This window comes from Globicephala melas, chromosome 8, assembly GCF_963455315.2.
Source record: "Globicephala melas chromosome 8, mGloMel1.2, whole genome shotgun sequence".
Classification (NCBI taxonomy): domain Eukaryota; kingdom Metazoa; phylum Chordata; class Mammalia; order Artiodactyla; family Delphinidae; genus Globicephala; species Globicephala melas.
The window spans coordinates 51947830-51974359 of record NC_083321.1 but is presented as its reverse complement, the minus strand read 5'-3'; the positions used below and the strand labels follow the sequence as shown (position 1 = coordinate 51974359).

The following is a 26530-nucleotide window of genomic DNA, read 5'->3' as shown; positions in this document are numbered from 1 at the left end:
TTAAAAAATGGCAGTAATGGAGGGGGGTTACTTTGCCCTAGATTTTTTCTTTTTTTTTTTTTTTGCAGTATGTGGGCCTCTCACTGTTGTGGCCTCTCCCGTTGCGGAGCACAGGCTCCAGACGCGCAGGCCCAGCGGCCATGGCTCACGGGCCCAGCCGCTCCACGGCATGTGGGATCTTCCCGGACCGGGGCACGAACCCATGTCCCCCGCATCGGCAGGCGGACTCCCAACCACTGCGCCACCACGGAAGCCCTGTGCTAGATTTTTTTTAATTCCAAATTTTAAAGAATAATAATAATTCTTATATATGGATTACTATGTACCAGGCACTATTTCACAATAACCCTTTAAGCTAGGTACTATGGGGTCCACTTTACAGACCAGGAAACTAAGAAATGGAGAGATGAACTAACTTGCCCAAATTCACATGGAGAGTCAGCATTTGAACTTAGATGGCTCTTAAGCACTTTAATAAACTGCCTGTCAGCTAAGGGCAAAATAGCCACATCATTTGTATTGTGATTTACTGAGCACCTGCAATTTTTTTTAAAGTTTGACATAAACAAACAAAAAGTGGACTCTCAAATGTAAGCAGCAAATGAGGTTTTAAACTCTCATCTGAAACCAGAAAAATAAAACCAAGCTGGCAATTTTACTGAAAGTGGATTACCTGTGAATTTTTACACAGATTTGGATAGAGATGGGAAATTTTTAAAATTATCTTGTGGAATTTTTTTTAAATATCATATTTTTAAAAGTGATTTCTGATTCTTGAATGGTTTGGCTTTAAGTAAAATATTGGCACGCATGTAATATATCACAGTGATATTTTCTGTTATTTTATACAGCCATTAAAAATGTTGGCATGGATCAAAATACACTGATATGGAAAGCTTCATATGATATGTTAAACAAAACAGTCAGTAAAAAGGGCATGTAAAGTGTGATCCTAAATCTATTCTGTAAAAAGTCTTAAGCTTAAGTTTATGATAAACATTTTTCCTTCCAGTTTTACTGAGATACAATTGACATACAGCACTGTACAAGTTCAAAGTGTAGCATAATGATTTGACTTACATACATCATGAAATGATTACCACAATAAGTGTAGAGAACATCCATCATCTCATACAGATTCAACATTAAAGAAGAAAAAATTTTTTCCTTGTGATGAGAACTCAGGATTTACTCTTAACTTTCTTTTTTTTTTTAATTAATTAATTTATTTATTTGGGGGGGGCATTGGGTCTTCGTTGCCACATGCAGGCTTTTTCTAGTTGCAGTGAGTAGGGGCTACTCTTCATTGCGGTGCGCAGGCTTCTCATTGTGGTGGCTTCTCCTGTGTGGAGCACAGGCTCTAGGCACATGGGCTTCAGTAGTTGTGGCATGCAGGCTTCAGTAGTTGTGGCTCGTGGGCTCTAGAGCACAGGCTCAGTAGTTGTGGCACATGGACTTAGTTGCTCTGCGGCATGTGGGATTTTCCTGGACCAGGGCTCGAACCCGTGTCCCGTGCATTACAGGCAGATTCTTAATCACTGCACCACCAGGGAAGTCCCTCTCTTAACTTTCATATACAGCAGTGTTAATTATATTTATCATGTTGTACATTACTTCCTTAGTACTTATTTATCTTATAACTTGGAACTTTATACCTTTTGACTGTCATCATCCAATTCCCTTTCCCACCACCTCCTGCCTCTGGTAACCACAAATCTGATCTCTTTTTCTGTAAGTTTGCTTGTTTGTTCTTGAAGTACAACTGACCTACAACACTATGTTAGTTCCTGTTACACAACATAGTGATTCAATATTTCTGTACTCAAAATGATCACCATGATAAATCTAGTTATGATCTGTCACAATACAATGATATTACATAGTTATTGACTATATTTCCCCACACTGTACATTTCATACTCATGACTCATTTGTTCTGCAACTGTAAGTCTGTACCTCTTAATCTCCCTCACCTATTTCTTTCCTCCCCTCTCCCCTCTGGCAACCACCTGTTTGTTCTCTGTATCTATAACTGTTTTCTGTTTTGTTATGTCTGTTCATTTGTTTTTTAGATTCCACATATAAGTGAAATCATACAGTACTGGTCTCTCTCTGTCTGACTTATTCACTAAGCATAATGGGGGTGGGGCATGTTTGGCAGAGGATGCACTACCCCCATTGTATTCCCATTTCAGCTTGTTTCTCCACAATGTTTCCAAGAGTGTGGGGCTCCCTACCTCTTTGCCCCCTTTCCCACCTCCCTTTGTGCTCTGGAGGCCCAGAGGAATTGGTAGCTGCAATTTGTGTTATTCCCTTCTCTGAATATAATGGTCAGAACAAAAAAAATAATATCCAAAGATACTTTGGTACTAACAGCATGATCTACAGCAAGAAAAATAAGCATTTGGCTCCAATCCATGAGATTCCAAGGAGAGAGACAGCCAAGACAGTGTAAAGAAGAATAAGAAAAAAGACTTGATAAATATTATTAAGGGCATGAAAGTTGAAAGCACAGTAAATGTACAAACAACAAAGCCACCCAACAGAAGACAACTTAAAAGTGTGGAGGCTACAACTAGCAGGCTTCAAAAAGCTCCAGAAGATGTCCCCAAAAGAGAAGTGAATCCCTGAGTCCTGAGTTGGTGGTGGCTGCACCTGCTGTTGCAGACTACCCCTTTTGACAAGCAGATGACCAAGTCAGAGCTGCTTCAGCAGCACAAGGAAGACTCAAGGGCACAGAAAGAGGGCAAAAGAACTAAAATTAGTTTCAGTAACATCATATCAGCTACGAAAGTTGCCAGATCTGCCTGCCACAGCTAGAGTTAGTACAAGACTAGTGAATCAGATGCAGTTTGATGAAGGAGCTGATGATGATGATGTTGGTCAGGATCTTCAACCTGATCTTAAGACCACTGATCTTAGAACAAGTTTTAGGAAAAATATATTAAGAGGCTTAATATTTTTGGGCTTAAGGCAGTTACTAAAGAGGCACCTGACACACAGAGACAACACCTTCACTTTGGATTGTGGAATCTGCTAAGCAGTTAGCCACAGTCAATGAACAGTCCTTTCAGAATGATTCTGAAGAGATGAGCCAATGGACAAAAGAGGAGAACCTGTGGGAGTCCCAATTAACAATGAAGCAGGTTTTGATGATAAGGGTTCAGAATCTCATTAACATATATTTCTGGATAAATACCTGGAGAATTTTCCAAAACAAGGATCAACTCGCCACTTCATGGAGCTGGTGACCTGGCCTTTCCAAAAACCCATCTGAGTGTTAAGCAGAAGGTCGAACACTTAGAGTGGTTTAGAAATTACTTTAATGAAAAACAGGATGTTCTTAAAGAGAGTGACATACAGTTCAACGGGAAATTTTTATTTCAAGCTATTGGAGATTGGTATTATAAACAAAATAATTTGACTAGAAAAAAATACAATAAACATTTAAATATGGTTATTAGGTGGCAGAATTACTGGTAATTTTCCCTTTCTCCTTTAAATCTTTTTATAATTTTTTTTCTTTTTACAATTCACAGAATTTTATAATTCTGCTTCCTTTTATAAATAAGAAAAAATAAAGCTGTTTAAATTTACTATAAGCTTCACTAATCAGATACTTTAACAAAATGTTTTATTTTGTACAAGGGACAGAAGAGTTGTGACTATTTCTAGAAAATTCTCTCATTTGGCTTTCAAGGAGCACTGAAATGATTTTATTTAAACTAGTCTCTAAACCACATAAAATACTATACTAATGTAGTAACCTTATAACTATTGATCGTCTCCTCTCATAAATGAAAGAGACAAGGAAAAACAGGACATTACAGATATAACATGAATAACCTGCAATTCTAATTAAATTTGATCATGCTTTGTATTTCCCAAATGTGTTGTTTTCTTTGAAAAGCATATAACTTGATAAAGTTGTTTCTCCTTGTCTGGGTAGTTGTAAATAGCAAAAGACAACCACGTTAACACTTTCAGATTTTGAACATCCTATAAACTAAACAGTTGTTCCCTCGTGCAGTCAAAATTAAAACTTATTCTTTTGAGAGTTTTTCCTTCTTAGTACCATACAGCTTACCTGCTCTTAAAGATGTACTATGAGATTCTGTATTTATTTCTTATTCTAGAAAGATGCACATCAGCACATACCCAAGTATGCATTTCCTCAAAGATTACATATTGACATTTCAGAGGAAGAAGCACAGAAAATAATGTAGTAAAAAGAACTCTAGAAATCTTAAAATACATCTAGTTCTATCATGAACCAGCTGTATATCCTTACACAAGTCATTTCTCTTAAAAGAAGGGGCTTTGAAACTGGATGATGAACAATTCCATCCATGTGTAATAAATATATAAGTGCAAGATATTATATTAGATGTGGTGGAGAGTTAAAGAGACTAAACAAACAGATCCATCTTGAAAGATTTCACAATCTAATAGGAAAAAAATGTTTTAAACAAGCAAACAACCTGCTGCATCCATGGTGCAACAGAATATATTTTAATAAATACAAGTTTCTTTTAAAATAAGTAAATTAAAAAAATAAGGGAAAGGCCAGCTCAATATTCAGCTCATGATACACTGTACAGCCAAACAGATTTAAGTGAAATGTTCAAGCTTTAATAAAGTACACTATATTTTACAGTTTATGGCAGAAAAATAATAAAAGGAACTTTAAAGATATATTATTTCAAAGATAATTAGGCCCTAAAAGTTTACTTACCTTTAAAAAACTCCTTCAGAAAAGTTAATGTCTGCCTTATAAAGTCATTACTCACTTCAGTAACCCATTGACTGTATCTGATTACTCTGTGCTCTGGCTAAGGACTAGAACTGCATGCTTACTACTTGAATAATTCAGCCAGCAATGGGGAGAAAATACTCCTCAAAAACGAACCAGTGGTGAGGGAGAAAAAAGAAAATGGATAGGTCAGTAAACCAATTCAGAGAAAGCCTAAACCACTCATGTGATCCGCAGAATTATCAAAAGCAGTTCATCTTTCCCACTACAGAAACCAGGGAGATAAGCAGTCTCGAAGCAAAGGCTGTTTTTTTTCCCCTACCTTTAACCTTTCAGAGTCTAATGATTCAACGAAGACAAACAAGGGCATGCTGGATTATATGTTTCCAAAATCTAATATAAAGCAACTATTATTTAACCATGTGGTCAAAGTTAAGCACCTAACAAACTGCATAAGCAGAAGGAATAATGGTGTAAATAATAAGCTTAATGCAACCAATAAATAGAATTTATAGGGATGAATCAATTATTTCAAAACACAAAATGACTAACAGTCAATCTTATATAGATGAGAACCATAAAGAGATCAATATTGAAATAATTTCTCCATAAAACTTATTTTTTCATTTCAACATATATCTACTGCAGACAAGAATATAACAAGATGGGCCATTGGGATTGACATGTATACACTGATGTGTATAAAACTGATGACTAATAAGAACCTGCTGTATAAAAAAAAAAATTCAAAAAATATATAATAAGAATATAAATATTCAAGAATGAATATAACAAAATTCTTTCCCCAATCAATGTAACACGATGGAGGACTGAGCACATGCTAATTTTCTCCTTCTACTGAAAACACCATAAAATGTCAGAAAACTTCTTTTTAATAGAATACATCTATAAAAGCACAGAAAATACAGCATGCCATTAGCAATCAAGATCACAAATATCCAAAAGATGGAACTAGTTTTCACACCTAAAGGTTATAAGTAAGCAATTCATAGAAAACCTGTAAATGGCCAGTAAGCACAAGATGCTCCTCCTCTCTAGTAACCAGGGCAATGTAAATTAAAACAATAAGATATTTTATTCAGCAGATAGCAAAATATTAAAAATAATGATAAAGGCTTAGCAAAGATTTAAAGAAAAGGGACTCTCTTTTACTGTTGGTAAGAGAGTTAAGTTGAAAGAAGTCTTTTGAATATCCACCAAAATACAAAGTGTATATACAATCTGACCTGCACTTTCACTTCTAACAATCTAACTTAAAGGCAGTATTTGCTCAGATATGTTCATGTGTGTTTAGTGCAACATCTCTTCAAAACTGGGGGAAATGGAAAACAATTTAAATGATCAATGGTTAAGTGAATTATGCCTCATCCACACTATGAAATACCATTCAGTATGAAAAAAGTACCTATATGAAAGCACCTGCGGCCCCTCCACAAAAAAAGCACATATTGTGAGAGGGAAAAAAAAAAAAAAACTGGCTACAGAATAGATCATATTATTCCTCAAAATTCCTAGCTTCTATGAAGTATTTACCATCAGACTGTAATACCCACAACCCCTCTTTGAGGTAGTCACCTGTCAACTCCCCTTATTCACAGAAAACCTTGGCACTTAAGTTTCTGCCCAGCTACTCCAGTGATATTCCTGAAGATTTCAATATCAGTATATTCTCTCAGTTTCTTCACTTCCTTCTAGATAAATCTTTTCTTCCATCCTACTTCAGTTACCTCCTCCCATAATCATACCCTAAACCCTGTCATGTTCAATAACTAAACCACCACCCAGTCTCACATTTAACCCTCTCACATTTAGACGACTTCTAGGTTTCCAACTTTACTTATATGCTAGTCACCCTACTTTTATAATTCTTTAACACCATCAAAACTTCCAGTCCACTGACTCTACCACTCTCATTGTCCACCATGTCCTCAATTCCTTCCTCAAACAACCTCCTTAAAATAACCACAGTCCAAAACTACAACAACTTCCTCGTATACACCTTCAAGTCCACAGCATCATTCCCTCTGTCATACTTTTGGTAAAATCCTAATCCTCGTTAAACCCAACCCATTGCTTACTCCAAAAGTGTTCTAATTGGTCTTTCCATTCTTGTCCCATGAGGCAGAGACAGCCTAGCTGCCTACCCAGTATTCATTCTTTTTTTTTTTTTTTTTTTTTTTGCGGTACGCGGGCCTCTCACTCCAGTATTCATTCTTTCATTCCTTACTAAAACAACCCTAGGGACTTCCCTGGTGGTGAAGCGGTTAAGAGTCCGCCTACCAATGCAGGGGACACGGGTTCGATCGCTGGTCTGGGAAGATCCCACGTGCCACGGAGCAACTAAGCCCGTGCGCCACACCTACTGAGCCTGAGCTCTAGAGCCTGCGAGCCACAAATACTGAAGCCTGCGCGCCTGGAGCCCATGCTCTGCAACAAGAGAAGACACCACAACGAGAAGTCTGTGCACTGCAACGAAGAGTAGCCCCCATATGCCGCAACTAGAGAAAGCCCGCGTGCAGCAACAAAGACCCAACGCAGCCAAAAATAAAAATAAATTTATAAAAATAAGTAAATAAAAGAACCCTAATTTTACTTAGGAAGTTAATGTACCCAGCTAAAACACTATGCTTCCCAGCTTTCCTGGCAGCTAGAGGGAGTCTGTGACACTCAACTACAAAATACAGGTGAAGTCACTCGGTACGGCTTTGGAGAAGGCTCTTTAAAAGACCCAATTCAGCTGACATAGGCCCTTCTGCCTTACCTTCTGTCTAGATGGGATTCTACAGAAGGATCAACGATGGTTGATCCACATCACAAGGAGACAGGCACACTTGAAGATGTCTAAACAGAAGAACAAAAAGGAGCCTGCATCCCTGATGTCCTAGAGCTGCCATAATCAGCCCTGGACAGCTTACCTCCAGCTTTTTGTTACTGGAGAAAAGTAAAACTCCTAATTTATTTGAGTCACTGTTTTGGGGTCTCTACTATTCACAGTAAATCCAATTCCTAATTCTTAGACCCATTACAGTTTATTCCCCACACAACAACCAGAGACCTTTTAAAAGTATAATTCAGATCATATTACTGGCTTCCCATCGCACTTAAAATAAATTTAAGGTCCTTACCAAGCAACTAGGCCTTCTTTGATCTGGCCCTCTATCTCTTCCAACTCACATCTTACCAAATCCCCAAACCACCCTTCCACAACTTGTACACTCAGTTCCAGCCACAGTGTTCCTTAAACAAGTCAAACTTGTTTCTATCTCAGGGCCTTTGCATTTGCTGTTCTCTTTGCTGGGAATGCTCTTTCCTCATAAGTTTACTTGGCTTGCTCCCTCATCTCTTTCAGGTAGCAACTTAAATGTTGCCTTCTCTGAGACTTTCCCTGATCACTGTATCAAAAACAGTCTTTTTGTGTCTCAAGTTTCCCTTCTTTTTCTTTTGTTTATTTACTGTACATCTTCCCCACTAGAATGAAATCTCCCCGAGGTCAAGAACCTTGGGTGTCTTCTTCAGCATCATATTCTTAGTACCTGGCACACAGTAAGGACATAATAAATATATGATGAATAAATGAATATATATCATGATCTTATTTATACTAAAAAAGACTAAAGCATATGTGTGAGAGAGAGAGAGAGAGTGTGTGTGTGTGTGTGTGTGTGTGTGTGTGTGTGTGTAAATATAGAAAGGATCTAGGATATACACTAAACTGTTGACACTCGTTATCTCTGGGGAAGAAAGTGGAAAATAAGAAAAAGGAGAACTTTCACATTTTGCTCTGCATATTCCTGCATAAAAAAGACAAAATTAACTACAACACATGGCAGGAAGAAAATTTTAAACATATTTAGAAATATAAGCCTATTTATAGAATCATAAAATTTAGAAACATAGTAACCTCAGTAAGCATAACACTACACCATGGGTGGAGGGATCTATGATTAGTAAGCAAACATCTTTTAAAAGAACAAGAATTAGGGGAATAAAATTTCCTGTTAACGTTTTATAGCCCTTATAAAGGTTTTTACTGTCATTTAAACAAAATAATAAAGTATACTAAATAGTGTATTACATGTCAAATTAGTAATGATGAGTTATATAGAATTAATTTCCATCGCTTGCTCAGTAGAAACTTTTAAACATCTCCCTCCCCTAGGGATTCATCTAGATAATTACATATTTGTTTTGTTTCAGAAAATATGCATTCTAAGAGACATCTTTTTTATCAAGTTCTCCATCCAAATGTCTAGTGCCTTAATTTTTTTTACTTTATCGAGGCATATTTTTACATATTATATAATTCATCCATTTCAAGTATATAATTCAATGATTTTTAGTAAATTTACCAAGTTGTGGAACACACCATAAATCAGCTTTAGAAATCTTCATCGCTGTAATAAAATCACTCATGATCATTTACTGTTAATCCCCATTCTCATCCCTACTCAATCAACCATTAATCTACTGTCTGTCTCTATACTTCTGTCTATTCCTAGACATTTTCTATAAATGGAAACATACAATATGTGGTCTCTTTTATCTGGTTTCTTTCACTTAGCATCTTTTTGAGGCTCATCCATCTGGTAGCATGTATCAGTGGTTCATTCCTTCTTATTGCTGAATAGTATTCCATTACATGGGTATGCCATATTAGTGCCTTTTGATTTTATGACTTGGATTTCCATTTTCCAGGTTATACAATGAGTGTAGGATAACCTGGGTACTTGGAGTATGGGTGGGGGGAAACCTATTTAACATTTATTTAACACAAATGACACAGGTGAGTGTTTTTCAAACCTAATCCAGTTTATGCAGAATGAGATTATCCTAGCTTCACTCAACAGCATTATGCTATCAGTCGCTTTTAAAACGATTTTCCTGTCCCTCCTTCTTAACAGGACGAAGGAACAGTTCCCCAAGGTATCCTTCTCTCTCCCAAGGCTTATAAAAAAATCTCTACACTCACTATGCCTTCTGCTTTACCTCCTTTTTCTACCTCCAAGTCCCTGTTTTCTCATTATCTTCAAGCTGACAGCTTCAAAATTTCCATATTCTCCAAGTTTCTGAAAAGTTATATTAAAACTAAATATCTGCATATTCTGGAATTTTATTTAAGAGAAATCTGTGGTTCTTTTGATGTAGCCCCGAGAATAATTTGTTTCTATGTAGAAAAAAGCTTTGTAACTGATTTAAAACGAAAAACAAAAAAACTCACAACACCAATACAAAAGGAGCACGAGGACCCAAGTCAGCATTTGACACTCTCATTTAAAAGAAAAGATCAAAGAATATACAGTAATTAAGCACAGTTTTTTATCTTTTCTTTTTAACATGACCTTATTAAATACTGATCTTTTTCATTCAGTCTAAAATGCCATCATGTTATTGTCTTGCCTCTGTTTTATGATGATGTCTGATTAAGATTAAGTGGATTATTTGCCTTTATAAAACATTAAATATCTACATGTAGAATGATTATCTAATCGTTTATGAACCTGGGTAAGGGATGGTGGTTCAGGGAGAGGGCTAGGGAAGGATGATACAAATCTTATAACATACTTCTTATTACCAGTCTTTCTGAAGTCTTAATCTTCCAAGTGATTCCCAGACTATTAGCTTGAAAACATCAAGAATAAGATGATGCGGACACAGCTAAAAGCTTTCCCAATGGTAAACGTTCCCTAACTAGAAAATTATTCCACTACGCTTACTAGTCTAAGTTACAGTTCTTCTGGAGTACTTAAGAGAGTGAAAGCAGTAAAAGATAATACCAGCTACATGTAATTAGAGGAACCTTGCAAGATAAAGAAAAATAAGACAAGCTATTATTATTAAAGCTTAAATGTTAGATTTTATCTAACATTTAAATGCCAAGAATACCACTCTTGGTGGCCAGTTATTGCAGCAGGTGTGTGATAGGCCGTGTGAGCTACATTTTCATCTTTGAAAGGACAGCTTAAAAGGGGTTCTGAGTTAAGGTTTACTCTACTTCCATTACAGCTACAGAATCTAACTAGACCAGTATAAGGTAGGGTACAGAAAGACAGGCTCTGCATTATAAATTTTAAAAATCCCTAGTAAATCAAAAATCCCACTAAGCATTCTTTAATGTCATCATTTCAATTAACTTTAAGAAAATGAATGGCATAATGATATGTATACTGTTATACTGTACCTTTCTCAGGCTTTCATATTCCTCACGAAGTTCCCCAGGCTTGCTTAATTTGATTGGTGCTCTGAATATAAACTCTGCAGGAAAGGGAAAAGAAAACACTTTTTAACAGAACTTTCTAGGAAGGAACCAAGATCTTGTCCTACTGCTGCCCCCACATCATAAACCACATAAAAATTGTGGTCATCCTCCACAATTTGAATATTCATTCATTCATTTAATGAATACTTATTAAAGGGTATAAACCAGGCACAGTTCTAAGCACTGGGGAGAAGCACTGAACAAATAAAGTCCTTACTATCATGGAGCTTACAATATTGTTGGGGGGAAACAGACAATAAACAAACAAATGTGTGTATATAATACAACTGGTGGTACTAAGGGCTATGGAGGAAAATAAACACAGGCTGGAAGATTAGTTTATCAATATATAGAGTGGTCTGAAGGGTCTCACTGATAAACGTAACATGTTAAAAGACCTCAAGGAAAACTATATTTAAAGCTCCTAGTTCAATGTTACCAAGTAACATTTTAAATAAGCTAAAGTTTTACTCATAATACTTTGTTACTAATGTTTCTTTCTACTTCTTTTTCAACATTGCCAACAGACTATTTTCCTGTATACAACTTATATTTTCAGTATATAACCTGATTTTTTATCCTCAAAGCCTTCAGTGGTTTTGATCAGCTTACAGAATAAAGTCAAAACTCTTCAATATGTCACTCAAGGTTTTCCAGAGACTGATCACAACTTTATCTTTCTAAAGCACTGTGTCTTTCATCTCTTGACTATCTGGTTACAATATATATATGCCATATACTTCTAACCCTTTTATGCTCTTTCTCAGCTGAAATTCTCTTTTCTCCCCTTCTCTATATCCAGGCCCACAGAAGGCACACAATACACACTGGCTATATAAACAATAAAAATCCAACTTAAGAACAGGAATAAAAGATAAGTCCTAAATGCTATCAAAAAGGAAGGAGAAAATACACACTTCTGTCTCCTTAAATGTACATGACACTTCAATACACCCCTATGTATATTTAGACTTAAACACAGTATTTATTTGAAGACTTACTAACAACTCTATATCCTATTCAGGTTGATAATATTTGTTGTAGAAAAGTGGGCTCCTCAAAAAGTTGACTTTTGTCCTTTTTCAGTTGTCTCAACTACCTTAAAAAGACTCATATACACCAGAGAAATGTGGAAGATTCTTAGACAGAAACACTGGATGTAATACAGATGCAGAAAACAGTAACTTAAAGCTCTACCAAGAGAATTATTAGACCCAGGTCTTGGGAGGCAAATATGACATCACCTTCACCCACTTAAAAAAAAAGTCCTGATGACTATTTTAATCATATCTCTTAAGTACATTTCTAATTATTGGCAAATAGTATCTAAAACCAGATGCTTTAAAAGAGGAGGGGAAGAAGGAAGAGAAAAGCAAAACCCTTAAGTCAAAAAAATTCTTTTAATCCATTTATGGAGAACCTATTACCTGAACGATACTTTATATTTTCTCAGTGAATCGTCACAGAAACTTTATAAGGTAGTTATTATACCCATTTTACAATAATGAAAATGAGAGGTTAATGACTTGCCCAAGGCCACAGAACTAGCACAAGCACATGGCAAAATTAAGAGAAAAAGAATTAACAGGTATAAAGAGGGAAATTACATAATGATGAAAAAGGCAACCCATCAAGAAGCTATAATAATTATGCACTTGTATGAACCTACAACAGAGCAAAAAAAAAGATTATAAGAGAAATTAATAAATCCAAAATTATACTAAAAACATGTAATTTTTATACTACACAATTCAAATTTCTTTCTATATAGATATGTATATATGCTTTCTATATATACTTTTAGTTTGCTGTAAAGCATTCTCATTGCTACTGCCATTTTTAAAGTAAATAACTACTTTGGCTCCATCCAACTATTAATGTACAAGAAAACTGAAGAGACTTAATGTAGAGAAAAGCCATTTGGGGAAGAATTTGCATTGTTTTATGCCTGCCAAATTTCATTACTTGCTCTGGATTTCTGTGTAATATAGTTTTTTGTGGGGTTTTTTGGGCAAAAATAGAACAGACACGCAAGTTTTTATGATACATATAATATTTAACTCAGACCATATAATTCTAGAGTTGTGAAGTTCTGGGTGAAACAAACTCTGAAGAAGCCTAGAGAAATTAAAAGGGTGATGATAATAATAATAAATCTTTTCAAGTAAGGCGTTAGAACTTGATTTTTTTAGTGCAGAAAATAAAAAATAAAAGACACCATAGAATGATTGTCATGTATATACTGGTTTAAGATGATTGTCAAAAAAAGCTGGTGCTAATTGTTTCTTTTTTTCTTTCATTTTCACAGTTCATACTTCATTTTCATCACTGAAGATGTAGACCAGTAATTCCTGAAGTGTGTCCATTGATCCCTAGGTGTCCCAGAGACCTTTCCAGGACTCTACAAGGTCAAAAAATTCTTAAGACTCTTAAGATGTTACTTGCTTTTTTTACTCTCATTCCTTCCTTAGCGTGCAGTGGACTTTCCCTACATTTCTATGAGATGTCATGACATCATTGCTTTTTTTTTTTTTACATCTTTATTGGAGTATAATTGCTTTACAATGGTGTTAGTTTCTGCTTTATAACAAAGTGAATCAGTTATACATATACATATGTTCCCATATCTCCTCCCTCTTGCGTCTCCCTCCCTCCCACCCTCCCTATCCCACCCATCCAGGTGGTCACAAAGCACCGAGCTGATCTCCCTGTGCTATGCGGCTGCTTCCCACTAGCTATCTATTTTATGTTTGGTAGTGTATATATGACCATGCCACTCTCTCACTTTGTCACAGCTTACCCTTCCCCCTCCCTATATCCTCAAGTTCATTCTCTAGTAGGTCTGTGTCTTTATTCCCATCTTACCCCTAGGTTCTCCATGACATTTTTTTTTTCTTAGATTCCATATATATGTGTTAGCATACGGTATTTGTCTTTCTCCTTCTGACTTACTTCACTCTGTATGACAGACTCTAGGGCCATCCACCTCACTACAAATAACTCAATTTCGTTTCTTTTTATGGCTGAGTAATATTCCATTGTATATGTATGTGCCACATCTTCTTTATCCATTCATCTGCTGATAGACACTTAGGTTGCTTCCATGTCCTGGCTATTGTAAATAGAGCTGCAATGAACATTTTGGTACATGACTCTTTTTGAATTATGGTAAACCTAACTTTTAGGTGCACTGGGAAACCTAAAAATTCATGTGACTCGCTTTATTGCAGTATTCACTTTATTACGGTGGTCTGGAACCAAACTCTCAATATCTCCAAGGTATGCCTGTAATAATATTTTTATTTCATTTTCATTTACTACTCAACAGGTTTCTCTAAATTCTGAAATACTCTATTAAAGTTTAATATAATAGGTAAAAATGCTATTAGGATTTTAAACTTATATAACAGTAGCTATAACATGAAAATAATTTCTTTGAAGCCTTATGAAATATGGTTTCAATCCACCTGAAAAAGGTCCGAAAAATAAAAATCTCCCTTTTTAAATCAAAGTCTTTTACAGTGTCTCTTAAAGCTTACTGGAGAACATGTATACACTGAACATTATTAATTATACTAAGATATTTATCAGTCATGATTAATCTTTCAGGTTCCCTGACTTTTAGTACAGAAAGAACACTCATTTATAATAAAATAGCTCCTGTCTGCTGATGTGGGACTTGACTTTTCTCAATATTCTCTTTACTTCCCTCTGCCTTCCTAGAGTCATATGTCAACTCCCTCCACTCCAAAAGTTGAAATTGTGATTGAAACTCCTGCAATACTATCATAAAACCAGAGCAACAGGAGAAAACCTAGATGACTTGGTATGGTGATGCCTTTTTAGACATAATATCAAAGACATGATTCATAAAATAAGTAATTGATAAGCTGGACTTCATTAAAATTAAAAATTTCTGCTCTGCAAAAGACAATGTCAAGAGAGTGAGAACAAAAGCCACAGACTGGAAGAAAACATTTGTAACAGATGTATTTGATATAAGACTGTTATCCAAAATAAACAAAGAACTGTCAAAACGTAATCAGAAAACAACCTGATTTTTTTTTTAACGGGCAAGAGACCTTAACAGACACCTCACCAAAGAAAATATATGGCAAAGAAGAAGACATAGCAAATAAACAAATGAAAAAATCGCCCAACATCATATGTCATTAGAGAATTACAAATTAAAACGAGATGGCACTACACCCCTAATTAGAGGGGCTAACATCCAAAACACTGACAATACCAAATGCTGGGGAGGATGTGGAGCAACAAAAATTCTCAAACACTGCTGGTGGGAATGCAAAATGGTAGAGCCACTTTGGAAGGCAATCCAGCAATTTCTTACAAAACTAAACATAGTTTTACCATACAATCCAGTAATTGCACTCCTTGATATTTATCCAAACGAGTTAAAAACTTACATCCACACAAAAACCTGTAAATAAATGTTTATAGCAGCTTTGGCCATAACCTCCAAAACTTGGAAGCAAACAAGATATCCTTCAGAAGGTAAATGGATAAATAAACTGAGGTAGATACAGTGAAATTAATTAAAGAAACCTCAGCTAAAATCAGAGTAGGGACAGGCCTGTAGGGGGAGCGCTCATGCCCACCCCCCCCCCCCCCCCGCATCTGTCAGTTACTCCAAATAGGACGAGCTATACACCTACATCTATGACAGGAAGGTGTTGCTTACTTTACTATCCAGCAGGAAGAAGAAAACTTCTCTCCATCCAAAAACAGCTCCACCAATCAGATATGCAGCAGCTCAACTGATGAGAAGCCTCCATACTTTGGACTCTCAGCTTCCTCCAATGGACTCTTTGGTTATTACAGCTCTTCCCAACTCCCCTCTTTTCCCTATAAAAGCAAGTTCCACTTCCTTGTTCTCTGGATTTGTCTCTGGTCTGCCATAGTTTGCATATCCTGAACTGCAATTCCTCTGGCTATTCCCAAATAAACTCACTTTTGCTGGTAAAATAACTGTCTATTATAATATGAAAGTTGATAATCCAGACAATGGAATATTATTCAGTGCTAAAAAGAAATGAGTTTTCAACACTGATGAAAAAAATCAGAGATAACACAAACAGCTGGAACGATATACCAGGTTCTTGGATTGGAAGAATCAAAATTGTCAAAATGAATATACTACTCAAGGCAATCTACAGATGCAATGCAATCCTTATCAAGTTACCAATGGCATTTTTTCACAGCACTAGAACAAAAAATTCTATAAGTTATATGGAAACACAAAAGACCCCAAATAGCCAAAGCAATCCTGAGAAAGAAAAATGGAGCTGGAGGAATCAGACTCCTCAAATTCAGACTATACTACAAAGCTACAGTAATCAAAACAGTATGGTACTGGCACACAAACAGAAATATACATCAATGGAACAGGATAGAAAGTCCAGAAACAAATTCACATACCCATGGTTGACTAAACTACGACAAAGGAGGCAAGAATATACAATGGAGAAAAGACAGTCTTTTCAATAAGTCTGGGGAAACGGGACAGTTACATGTAAAACAATGAAATCAGAACACTAACACCACATACAGAAATGAACTCCAAATGGATTAAAGACCTAAATTCAAGGCCAGACACTATAAAACTCTTAGAGGAAAACATAGGCAGAACACTCTTTGACATAAATTGCAGCAATATCTTTTTTGATCCACCTCCTACAGTAATGAAAATAAAAACAAAAATAAACAAATGGGACCTAATTAAACTTCTTCTGCACAGCAAAAGGAACTATAAACAAAACGAAAAGACAACCCTCAGAATGGGAGAAAATATTTCCAAACGAAGCAACTGACAAGGGATTAATATCCAAAATATACAAACAGCTCATGCAGCTCCATGTCAAAAACAAACAAACAAACAACCCAATCAAAAAACAGGCAGAAGATCTAAATAGACAATTCTCCAGAAAAGATATACAGGTGGCCAAAAAGCACATGAAAAGATGCTAATTATCAGAGAAATGCAAATCAAAACTACAATGAGGTATCACCTCACACTAGTCAGAATGGCCATCATCAAAAAGTCTATAAACAATAAATACTGGAGAGGGTGTGGAGAAAAAGGAAACTCTCCTACACTGTTGGTGGGAATGTAAATTGGTACAACCATTATGGAAAACAATATACAGGTTCCTTAAAAAACTAAAAATAGAACTACATATGATCCAGCAATCCCACTCCTGGGCATATATCTGGAGAAAACTCTAATTAGAAAAGATACATGCACCCCAATGTTCATAGCAGCACTCTTTACAATAGCCAGGTCATGGAAGCAACCTAAATGCCCATCGACAGATGAATGGATAAAGAAGATGTGGTACTTATATACAATGGAATATTACTCAGCCATAAAAAAGAATGAAATAATGGCATTTGGAGCAACATGGATGGACCTAGAGATTATCACACTAAGTGAAGTAAGTCAGACAGAGACAAATATCACAGGATATCGTTTATATGTGGAATCTAAAAAAATGGTACAAATGAACTTACTTACAAAGCACAAAGAGTCACAGATGTAGGAAAAAAACATGGTTACTTGGGGGAAGGAGGGAGGAGGGATAAATTGGGAGACTGGGATTGACATATGCACACTACTATATATAAAACAGATAACTAATAAGAACCTACTGTATAGCACAGGAAACTCTACTCAATACTCTGTAATGACCTATATGGGAAAGAATCTAAAAAGAGTGGATATATGTATACATATAACTCATTCACTTTGCTGTACACCTGAAACTAACACAACATTGTAAATCAACTATACTCCAATAAAAATTTTAAAAAATAAAATGTAATTATGATTGGAAAAGAAAAAAAATGAGCTTTCAAAGCTATGAAAAGACATGGAGGAAACTTTAATGCATATTACTAAATGAGAGAAGCCAATCTGAAAATGCTACATACTGTATGTCTCCAACTATATGACATTCTGGAAAAGATAAAACTTTAGAGACAAACAAAAAATCAGTAGTTCCAAGGACGGAGAAGGTAGGGATGAGTAGGCAGAGCAGAGGATTCTTAGGGCAGTGAAAAGACTCTTTCTAATATTATAATGATGGACAAATTTCGTTATACATTTGTCCAAACCCACAGAATGTACAACACCAAGAGTCAAATCTACCATTCTGGTGAGTGACAGTGACAATGGGGGAGGCTATGAATGTGTGGGGGCAGGGATCATATGGGATATCTCTGTACCTTCCTCTCAATTTTGTTGTAAAACTAAAACTGCTCTAAGAAATAAATTCTTGGGCTGGCAGGGGCGGTGGGGGAGCACAGCAACAACATGTCAAAAGAAGCAGAAAAGGCAACATCACCCTCCTTAGTCCAGAGGAATTAGTCCCAAAATCCACCAATCCCTCCACCAGAATCTATAGGGATTTTCAAGTGTTTCAGTAGCACAGAAACAACCATTCACCCTTCCTTCATCTCACAGAAAAGAAATACTAGAAACTATTCCAGGTGTCACTGAGCTGCTGAGTATCTTAGTATTTATAAATGAATCCAGTGGTGGAAGTACTTTCTTAATGCCTGTCCTCTGACAACTACAGTTGACCCTTGAACAACGTAGGTTTGAACTGCGCAGGTCCACTTATATGCAGATTTTTTTTCAATAAATACATACTACGGTACCATATGATCTGCGGTTGAATCTGAGGTTGGTTGAATCCACTTACCACATAAGGTTATACACAGATTTTCAACTGTGCAGGGGGGTCGGTGCCACTAATCCCCATGTTGTTCAAGGGTCAACTGCACCATGTTTAAAAGAGAAACTCTCTAAGGATATTAATACCCTAAGAATGACAAACACACATGGCCAATGACCAAAGCTGAGTACTGCATTCAGTCTAACGTGAACTGTAGGAGCAGCTATATTTCCTTGATCGTCCTTCCTGAAAAAGATTTTCTCTAGGGTGGGGTGACTGGTTATTAATAAAGGCAAACAAACAAAACAAACTATAAGACTAGCATTTTGCTAACTGCACCAAACCCTCAGGAATAAAGTATCATTGTCAAAGAATCCACACTCAATACAAAATTACAAAAAGAACCTCACTGAACTATATTGGGAAGACGCTACCCCAATAACTCTCAAATCCAAAGGTAAACATCCCTTGGTACCTGGCTATGCTTGAGTTTTTACCCCTGTACATTCAATTTCTTATTAGTGCAGCAGAATGAAAAAGAACTTTGGACTTAAGAGTCCCAAGATCTTGATCCTAATTTGAATTCTCCCACTTACTAGTTATTTGTCCTTGGGCAAATAAAAAAATCTCTCTGCTAATTTCCATCTCTATCTCCACCACCAGTATCATTCTGATGACTGGCAGTTATATAGCACTTTGATCATGCCAGGCCCATTTCTAAGCACTCTATATTTTAACTCATCTAATCTTCATAATGACCCAATGGAGAGATGCTATTATCCCCACTTTACAGATGAAGAAACTGAAGCACAGAGCATATAACTTGCCCAAGGCTACACTGCTGTAAATGAAAGAGCTATGATTTAAACTCAGGCAATCTGGCTCCAGAATTGGTCCTCTTACCCACTGTTCTTTATTACCTCTTTAATATTAAAAAAAAAAAGAAGAAGAAAAAGAAGCTGAACAACCCTATATGACAATGGGCAAAGGACATGAACAGGCAGTTTACAGAAACATAAATTCAGATGACTTGTAAACAAATTAAAATATGCTCAATTTCGCTCATTTCAAGATATTAAAAATTTCTGAAACAAAACACTTTTATATATCAGATTAGCAAATATCAAAAAAGTTTGATAAAGACAAGAGTTAGCAAGGGTATTCGTTATCTTAATGATGTATCATACACATGTACAAAGATGTACAGACAAGAATATTCACTGCAGATCAATCGCAATACTAAAGACTGGAAACAACCTAAATGTCCTTCTATTTTAGAATGACCGAATAAATTATAAGTGACTGGGATACAATGGATCCTTTCCTATACTGTCTGTTTTTATTCCTGGTCTGGTTTCTTGGTTTACCACGTAATTTTTGTTGGAATGCCATTCATTGTGTTATGAAAAACTATAAAGGCTGTGGATGATATAACATCCTACAGAAGATTCACCATGTTCTCTGACAGGCAATTAGACTAAGGGTAGATCACCTCACAATCCATTCAGGACATGGGCTTATTCAAGGTTGGCTGCAGGCTTTGTAAAACTTGAAAAGTTTGTTCTACCCTAGTTTGTAGCCCTCTGAGGATCTAACTGAGAGTTAAGGGTATTTTCCAAGCCTGCCTTCCTTGGAAGGCCTTCAACTTTTTTCTCCTCAACACTGAAGAACTGCTAAAAGAGTGCTCTGTTTTTCATTAGGCTTCTGGGAAGCTTCTTAACCTTTTACCCTACACAGTTAAAGAATCTGCAAATGCCTCAAGAGAAAAAAAGGCAGGTAGAGAGGCCTGGGGCGGAGGGTGGGGGCAGGGAGATGCACCTCCCTTCTCTCTGGGATCTTGGTCTCTCAAGTTTTGGCTGCCTTGGCAGTCCTGAACTATAATTTTTGTATCCCTAGCCCCACGAAGAAAGCTCTGCTGGCTTTTTTGCCTCTTAATAGCTATACTCTCCCTTTGCCAAGAATCCACAAATGTCTGAAGTCCTGGCTGCCTTGGCAATTTACCAATGCCTTCATATAGATTTTTTTTTAAAATCAGGCTTTTCTAGTTATTCTCAGCAGGAGTTCTGGTCTGCTACAATCTGCTCCATCATAGCCAGAAGCAAAATCTACATTCTTCATAAGCAGTGGAGAAGACAAGATTTTCGTCATGAAACCACAAACCATTAATAAAGAGGGAACAAGCAGTGAGGAAGAAGACAAAAGGAGAGAATATTCTTTTAAGAAAGTCAAGAAAGGAATCTAATAAAGGTAGAAAACGTGTGGTCCAAGTCCTAAAGAAACTTACAATCTTACTAGGGAAAGAAAAACATATGCAAGTGAAACTACTATAGAATGTCGAAGAGTTATACAACTAAACACCTGACTGCAGCTCAGAAAAGCATGAGGTAGAGGTACACAACAGCAAAAGAAGACAATGAATCAAAGTACATCTTCTACAACAAAACCTATGTAAGTGCAAAGATACACAGGAACCAAGAGGTCATTATCCATATTAATCTCAAGGTTACCTGCTTATACTACCCACCAAACTTCTGAACTACCTTCAAATGGAATATTCGAAAGGAGAAACTTTAATGTCAAATTAGGCATACCATTTAGAAGTAGGAAGGTGGAAACATGGGGAGTGAACCACAAATATGTTCTAAAACCAAACTAAAGTGCTTTCCATTTTATCTACTATTTTTTTGGTTTACTCCTTCTAACTCTCCAAGAGTGCAGATGACAGCCAGGTACCAACTGTCTTAAACTAATGCAATTGCTCCTTTACCTACTTGCCCAAGACATTAACAATTTACAGGAGGCAATATAAAGAGCGTTTACCTGGAAAGAAGAGGAAGTGCACAGAGAAAAAGTTAAAAGTTAAGAAAATATTCATATCAAATTTGAAAACTGCTTACCTAAGTACCATAATTAACACCACAGATTACTGCTATAGTAACTCAAACTGTGTTTTAAAACTATCCTTGGCAAAGAACTAATGAAATCAAGATGTCACAACTCACATACCAAGAACTTAAAACATGTTTGTAACTTTTGACCTAATAATTTCTAGGAATCTTAGAAAATAATCTAAAATACAGAAAAACTTTTACATAAAAAGATTTTCACTGCAACATTGTTCATAACTGCAAAACAAAAACTGAGAATAACCTAAATGTCCAATATTGAGGGAATGATTAGGCTAATTACAGACAGTCCATACAATGTACTATTATCCTGGCATCAAAATTATATAGAAATATTTTTTTAATAATATGCAATATTGGGCTTCCCTGGTGGTGCACTGGTTAAGAATCTGCCTGCCAATGCAGGGGACACGGGTTCGAGCCCTGGTCTGGAAAGATCCCACATGCCGCGGAGCAACTAAGCCCATGCGCCACAACTACTGAGTTTGCGCTCTAGAGCCCGCGAGCCACAACTACTGAGCCCGTGAGTCACAACTACTGAAGCCCACACATCTAGAGCCTGTGCTCTGCAACAAGAGAAGCCACCACAATGAGAAGCCTGCGCACTGCAACAAAGACCCAATACAGCCAAAATAAATAAAATAAAATAAATTATAAAAAATGCAATATTGCTTTAATTAGATAGGAAACCATTTATGTTAAATGAGAGATGCAGACGCCAGACTGAATATGCCTTATAATTTCAAACATGAACATTAAATATAGAAATGGAAATAGCAAATGGAAAAAGAAATAACAATATAATTGTAGAAGTCACAAAAGGAGAAGAAAATATTAATGATAACATATCAAGTTATCACACATAAGTGTGTAAGAATAATGAAAACTGTTATCAGAGATCAGGAAGTTAAAGAGGGAAGTGAGCAGTGAGGAAGAGGGAGGTGCTGTGGGAAGAGAACATATACCAAAAAAAGGCATGAGACCCTTTCCCCAAAGCACTTATTAACATAGCTTATTAGCTAAGACAAAGTCATAAAAAGTTGTAAGAAGAGATTTAAATAATTACAGAGACGATGACAAATGCAAAGTCACAAAATGAACAATTGCCAAATGCATCTTACAAGCAAATGTTCCAACAGACATCTGTAGGAGCAAGAGAACAAGGGCTGGGAAGGAGAGCCAAGGCTTTAGGAAGGTTGGATGAAGCTGAGTCTAACTGGTAAAACCTAGATTAAGTTAAAAGATGGAAGGGGACTTCCCTGGTGGTCCAGTGGTTAAGACTCCGCACACCCAATGCAGGGGGCCCGGGTTCGAAGCATGCCACAACAAAGAGCCTGCACGCCACAACAAAGATCCCCTGTGCCACAACTAAGACCCGGCGCAAGTGGTTAAGAATCCACTTGCCAATGCAGGGGACACAGGTTCGAGCCCTCGTCCGGGAAGATCCCACATGCTGCGGAGCAACTAAGCCCGTGCGCCACAACGACTGAGCCTGTGCTCTAGAGCCCGCGAGCCACAACTACTGAAGCCCGTGCACCTAGAGCCCGTGCTCCTCAAGAAGAGAAACCACTGCAATGAGAAGCCCGCGCACCACAACAAAGAGTAGCCCCCGCTCGCCACCCAACACAGCAATGAAGATCCAACATAGCCAAAAATTAAAAAATATAAATAAATTTGTAAAAAAAAGACCAAGCGCAGCCAGATAAATTTTTTCAAGTCTTTAAAAAAAAAAAAGATGGAGGAAGAGCAATCCATGTGAACAAAGCAAAACCAAAGTGTGATAACACTACTGAACTGCACACTTAAAAGGTTAAGACAGTAAGTTTCAAGTTATGTGTTTTTTACCACAATTTTAATTTTTTTTAAGTGTGAAGCCTGGATAGTAAATAAATACATTCTGCTAGAGCAGAAAGTTTATGTAGGAGAGTTGTATAGGCCAGAAAGGGTAGGCTGGGGCCAAATTATAGAGAACCTTCAACATTAGGCTAGGGAATCTAAACTCATCCTGTCATCAACAAGGATACCACCATATTTAATCTTATTAATATTAATAAAACTATTAATAAACAATAAAACTTCAGTTATCCAGCATGCTTGGGGAATAAGATGTTCCTTAATTTTATGTGGTAAGAATGCCAAATTTGGGCAGGATCTTCCCCATACAGTTACAGCACTTCACCATCCATACGTTTGCCAGATAACTTTCAAAAGTAAGAAAGATCCCAGGCTGTGGAGAACAATCAGACTCCATCACTTATCAGTGTGACACTGAGCACACTACAACTTCTCTAGCCCTCAGTTTCCCCACTTCCCAAATAAATTGTTATGAATGATTAAATGACATGATTTAATGTATTGTACAATGCTGGATATATAATTGATACTCATTAAGTGTTAGATACATCCTTATAAGAAAAAATTCTACTTAATCTTTTCAGAGATAGAAATTTCTCAGAATTGTAAGAAAAAAATGGCATCAGAGATTTTTTTCTCTATATATAAGTGGGACAACTACATGGTGCTTATTAACTGCTAATAAAAATTAATGATAAATATTCAAATTCCAAGTTGCATCTTGCTTCCTTAGCTTAAAAAATTAACCTGATTTGTACCTCGATCTGGAAAGAATAATGAGTCTTAAGCAGCCTAAGTCTGTGTAGACTTACAGCCAGATAGTAAATATTTTCAGCTTTGCAGACCAAAAGACAGCTGCTCAATTCTGCCATTGTAGCATGAAAGTAGCCATAGACAATATGAATAAGTATGGCTGTGTTCCAATAAAAATTTACAAAAATAAGCAGTAGGCTGGATCTGGCCTGCTGAATGTAATTTCCTAACCCCTGGTGCTATAGATTGAATGTTTGTGTCCCCTACACAATTTATACGTTGAAACCTAATCCCCAGTGTGATGGTATTTGGTGGTGGGGTCTTGGAAAGGTGATTAGGTCATGAGGGCAAAGCTCTCATGAATGGGATTAGGGCGCTTATAAAAGAGACCCCAGATTCACTTTGTTATAAAGCAGAAACTAACACACCATTGTAAAGCAATTATACTCCAATAAAGATGTTAAAAAAAAAAAAAAAGAGAGACCCCAGAGAGCTCCCTGCCCCTTCCACCAAGTGAGGACCAGGAGGCAGGTCCTCACGAGACACTGAATCTACCAGTCTTGATCTTTGACTTGCCACCCTCTAGGACTGTGATAAATAAATTTCTGTTGTTTACGAGCCACCCAATCCATGGTATTCTGTTATCACAACCCAAATTGACTAAGAAATCTAGATTAGAAAAAGACAAAGAGAGTAGAGATCAACAGAATTTGCAAAAGCAGGTATTAACCAAGAGTAGAGTCAAAGTGTAAGGTTCCTTGTTGAATCCAGAAATGGCCCAAACAACAGGCACAGCAAGGCAGCCCAAACTGGCTCAGCACAGTCCAAGCATGAGGCACACTATAAAGGAGGTCACAAAAGCAAATGTAGGTACAGGAATGCTGCAGAGATGAAGGCCATGCAGGCCTAGGCAGACCAAGACCATGTGGGTGTCCCCATCTCTATATCCACCACCACCCTGGACAAAAGCCTTTGGACTTAATTTCTGCTCTTTTTGAGGTGAAAAATCATCCACAATAGTCCACAAAGTGGAATGATACCAAAATTAGAAAGAGTGTAGGATTTCGAACCATACCAACCTGCATTCAAATCTACTACCCACTGGCTTTGTATCTACCAGTATTTATCCTTGCTAAGCCTGTTTCTTCATCCATAAAATGGGAGTAATACCTACCTTAACAGGGATGTTTATCTCATCTAATCCTCCAGTACCCTCTTGGTACAGATTCTGTGCACATTAAAATGGTAGCCTAACTGGCCTGTCTCTTAAGACTCTTTGTCTTTCTATCTTCAACACTGCTTCCCTAGTTCTTTATAAAGCAGACCTGACCCTATCATCCTCCTGCTTAATAACTTTCATTGGCTTCCCTCTGCCTCCAAGATTTATAAACAAGACTCAGTCTACCACCCCAGCCATATTTTCTCATATTCCCTCAATACTCTCCCCTCCCCAGCCTTCACACATAATCACTATTCCTAGATATGCCAGACCCTGTCTCTACATATGCCACTTCCTCTTCCCACAATGTTTTTTCTTTTTCACTGTATGATAATCAGTTCAAAGCCCTGTTTATTGCCCTCTGCTTTGCAAAGCGTTTCTCACTTAACCCAGGGAGAATTACATTAGCCTTCTGCAGGTCCTCACAACATTCTGCACTTACCTCAATTGTAGTAGGATTTATTACCTGTGTTATAATTACTTGTTTCTGCCTCTGATTCCCCAAACTAGGAGATTTTCTTGAACCTATTGGGATGATCTCTAGGTATGTGTCTCAGTATAAAACAGTGGCTTAAATTTTTTTTTGTTGAATATACCAATGAGAAAGTGCTTTAAAACCAGCACCATTCTGTACTAAGATCTTTTAAAGAATTTGTTGTCTGAAAGAAGATCAATTTGTAAAGCTTTTCTTTATAATGAAACCAAAAGTAAACTTTAGTAAAGTCCAAGTCAACAACAAATTAACAGGGCCCAATCATTTGAGGTTTTATCATAATAGTTTTACAGAACCAAACACTAGACAAAACACAAATGGCAAAACAGAAGTAGAGAAAATATGTCCACTGCTATTTAGAAAAATAAAAACCAAAACTGGATATAAGTTGTCTTCAGGCTTAAAAATTTAATTGTACACACATGTAATGAGGAAGACTGGCTCAGTTCTGTTTTGAGAACTGAGTTGCTCATCCTGAATCTGTAGTTCTGTTGCGTACAGGATGAGCAAGGCCAATGCAATCTTTGGCAGCATTAATAAGAATTTAGCATCCAGATGGAGAGATGGTAAACCTCACT

The 26530-nt window shown here is 36.8% G+C and overlaps 1 protein-coding gene and 1 pseudogene across 3 annotated transcripts in view; one reads left to right on the top strand and one right to left on the bottom strand.

Annotated features, from left to right (window-relative positions):
* Positions 1-26530, bottom strand: part of RNF169 (ring finger protein 169) — an 86191-nt gene that overhangs the window by 44920 nt on the left and 14741 nt on the right. For all 3 annotated transcript variants that reach the window (XR_009564917.1, XR_009564918.1, XM_030836078.2), the window contains exon 2: positions 10953-11026. Coding sequence is in view for 1 of the 3 variants with exons in the window: in XM_030836078.2 (XP_030691938.1) it covers positions 10953-11026 (74 nt within the window). In the remaining 2 variants the exon portion in view is untranslated. The remainder of the gene's footprint in view (positions 1-10952; positions 11027-26530) is intronic.
* LOC115841788 (small ribosomal subunit protein mS31 pseudogene) lies at positions 2210-10804 on the top strand (annotated as a pseudogene).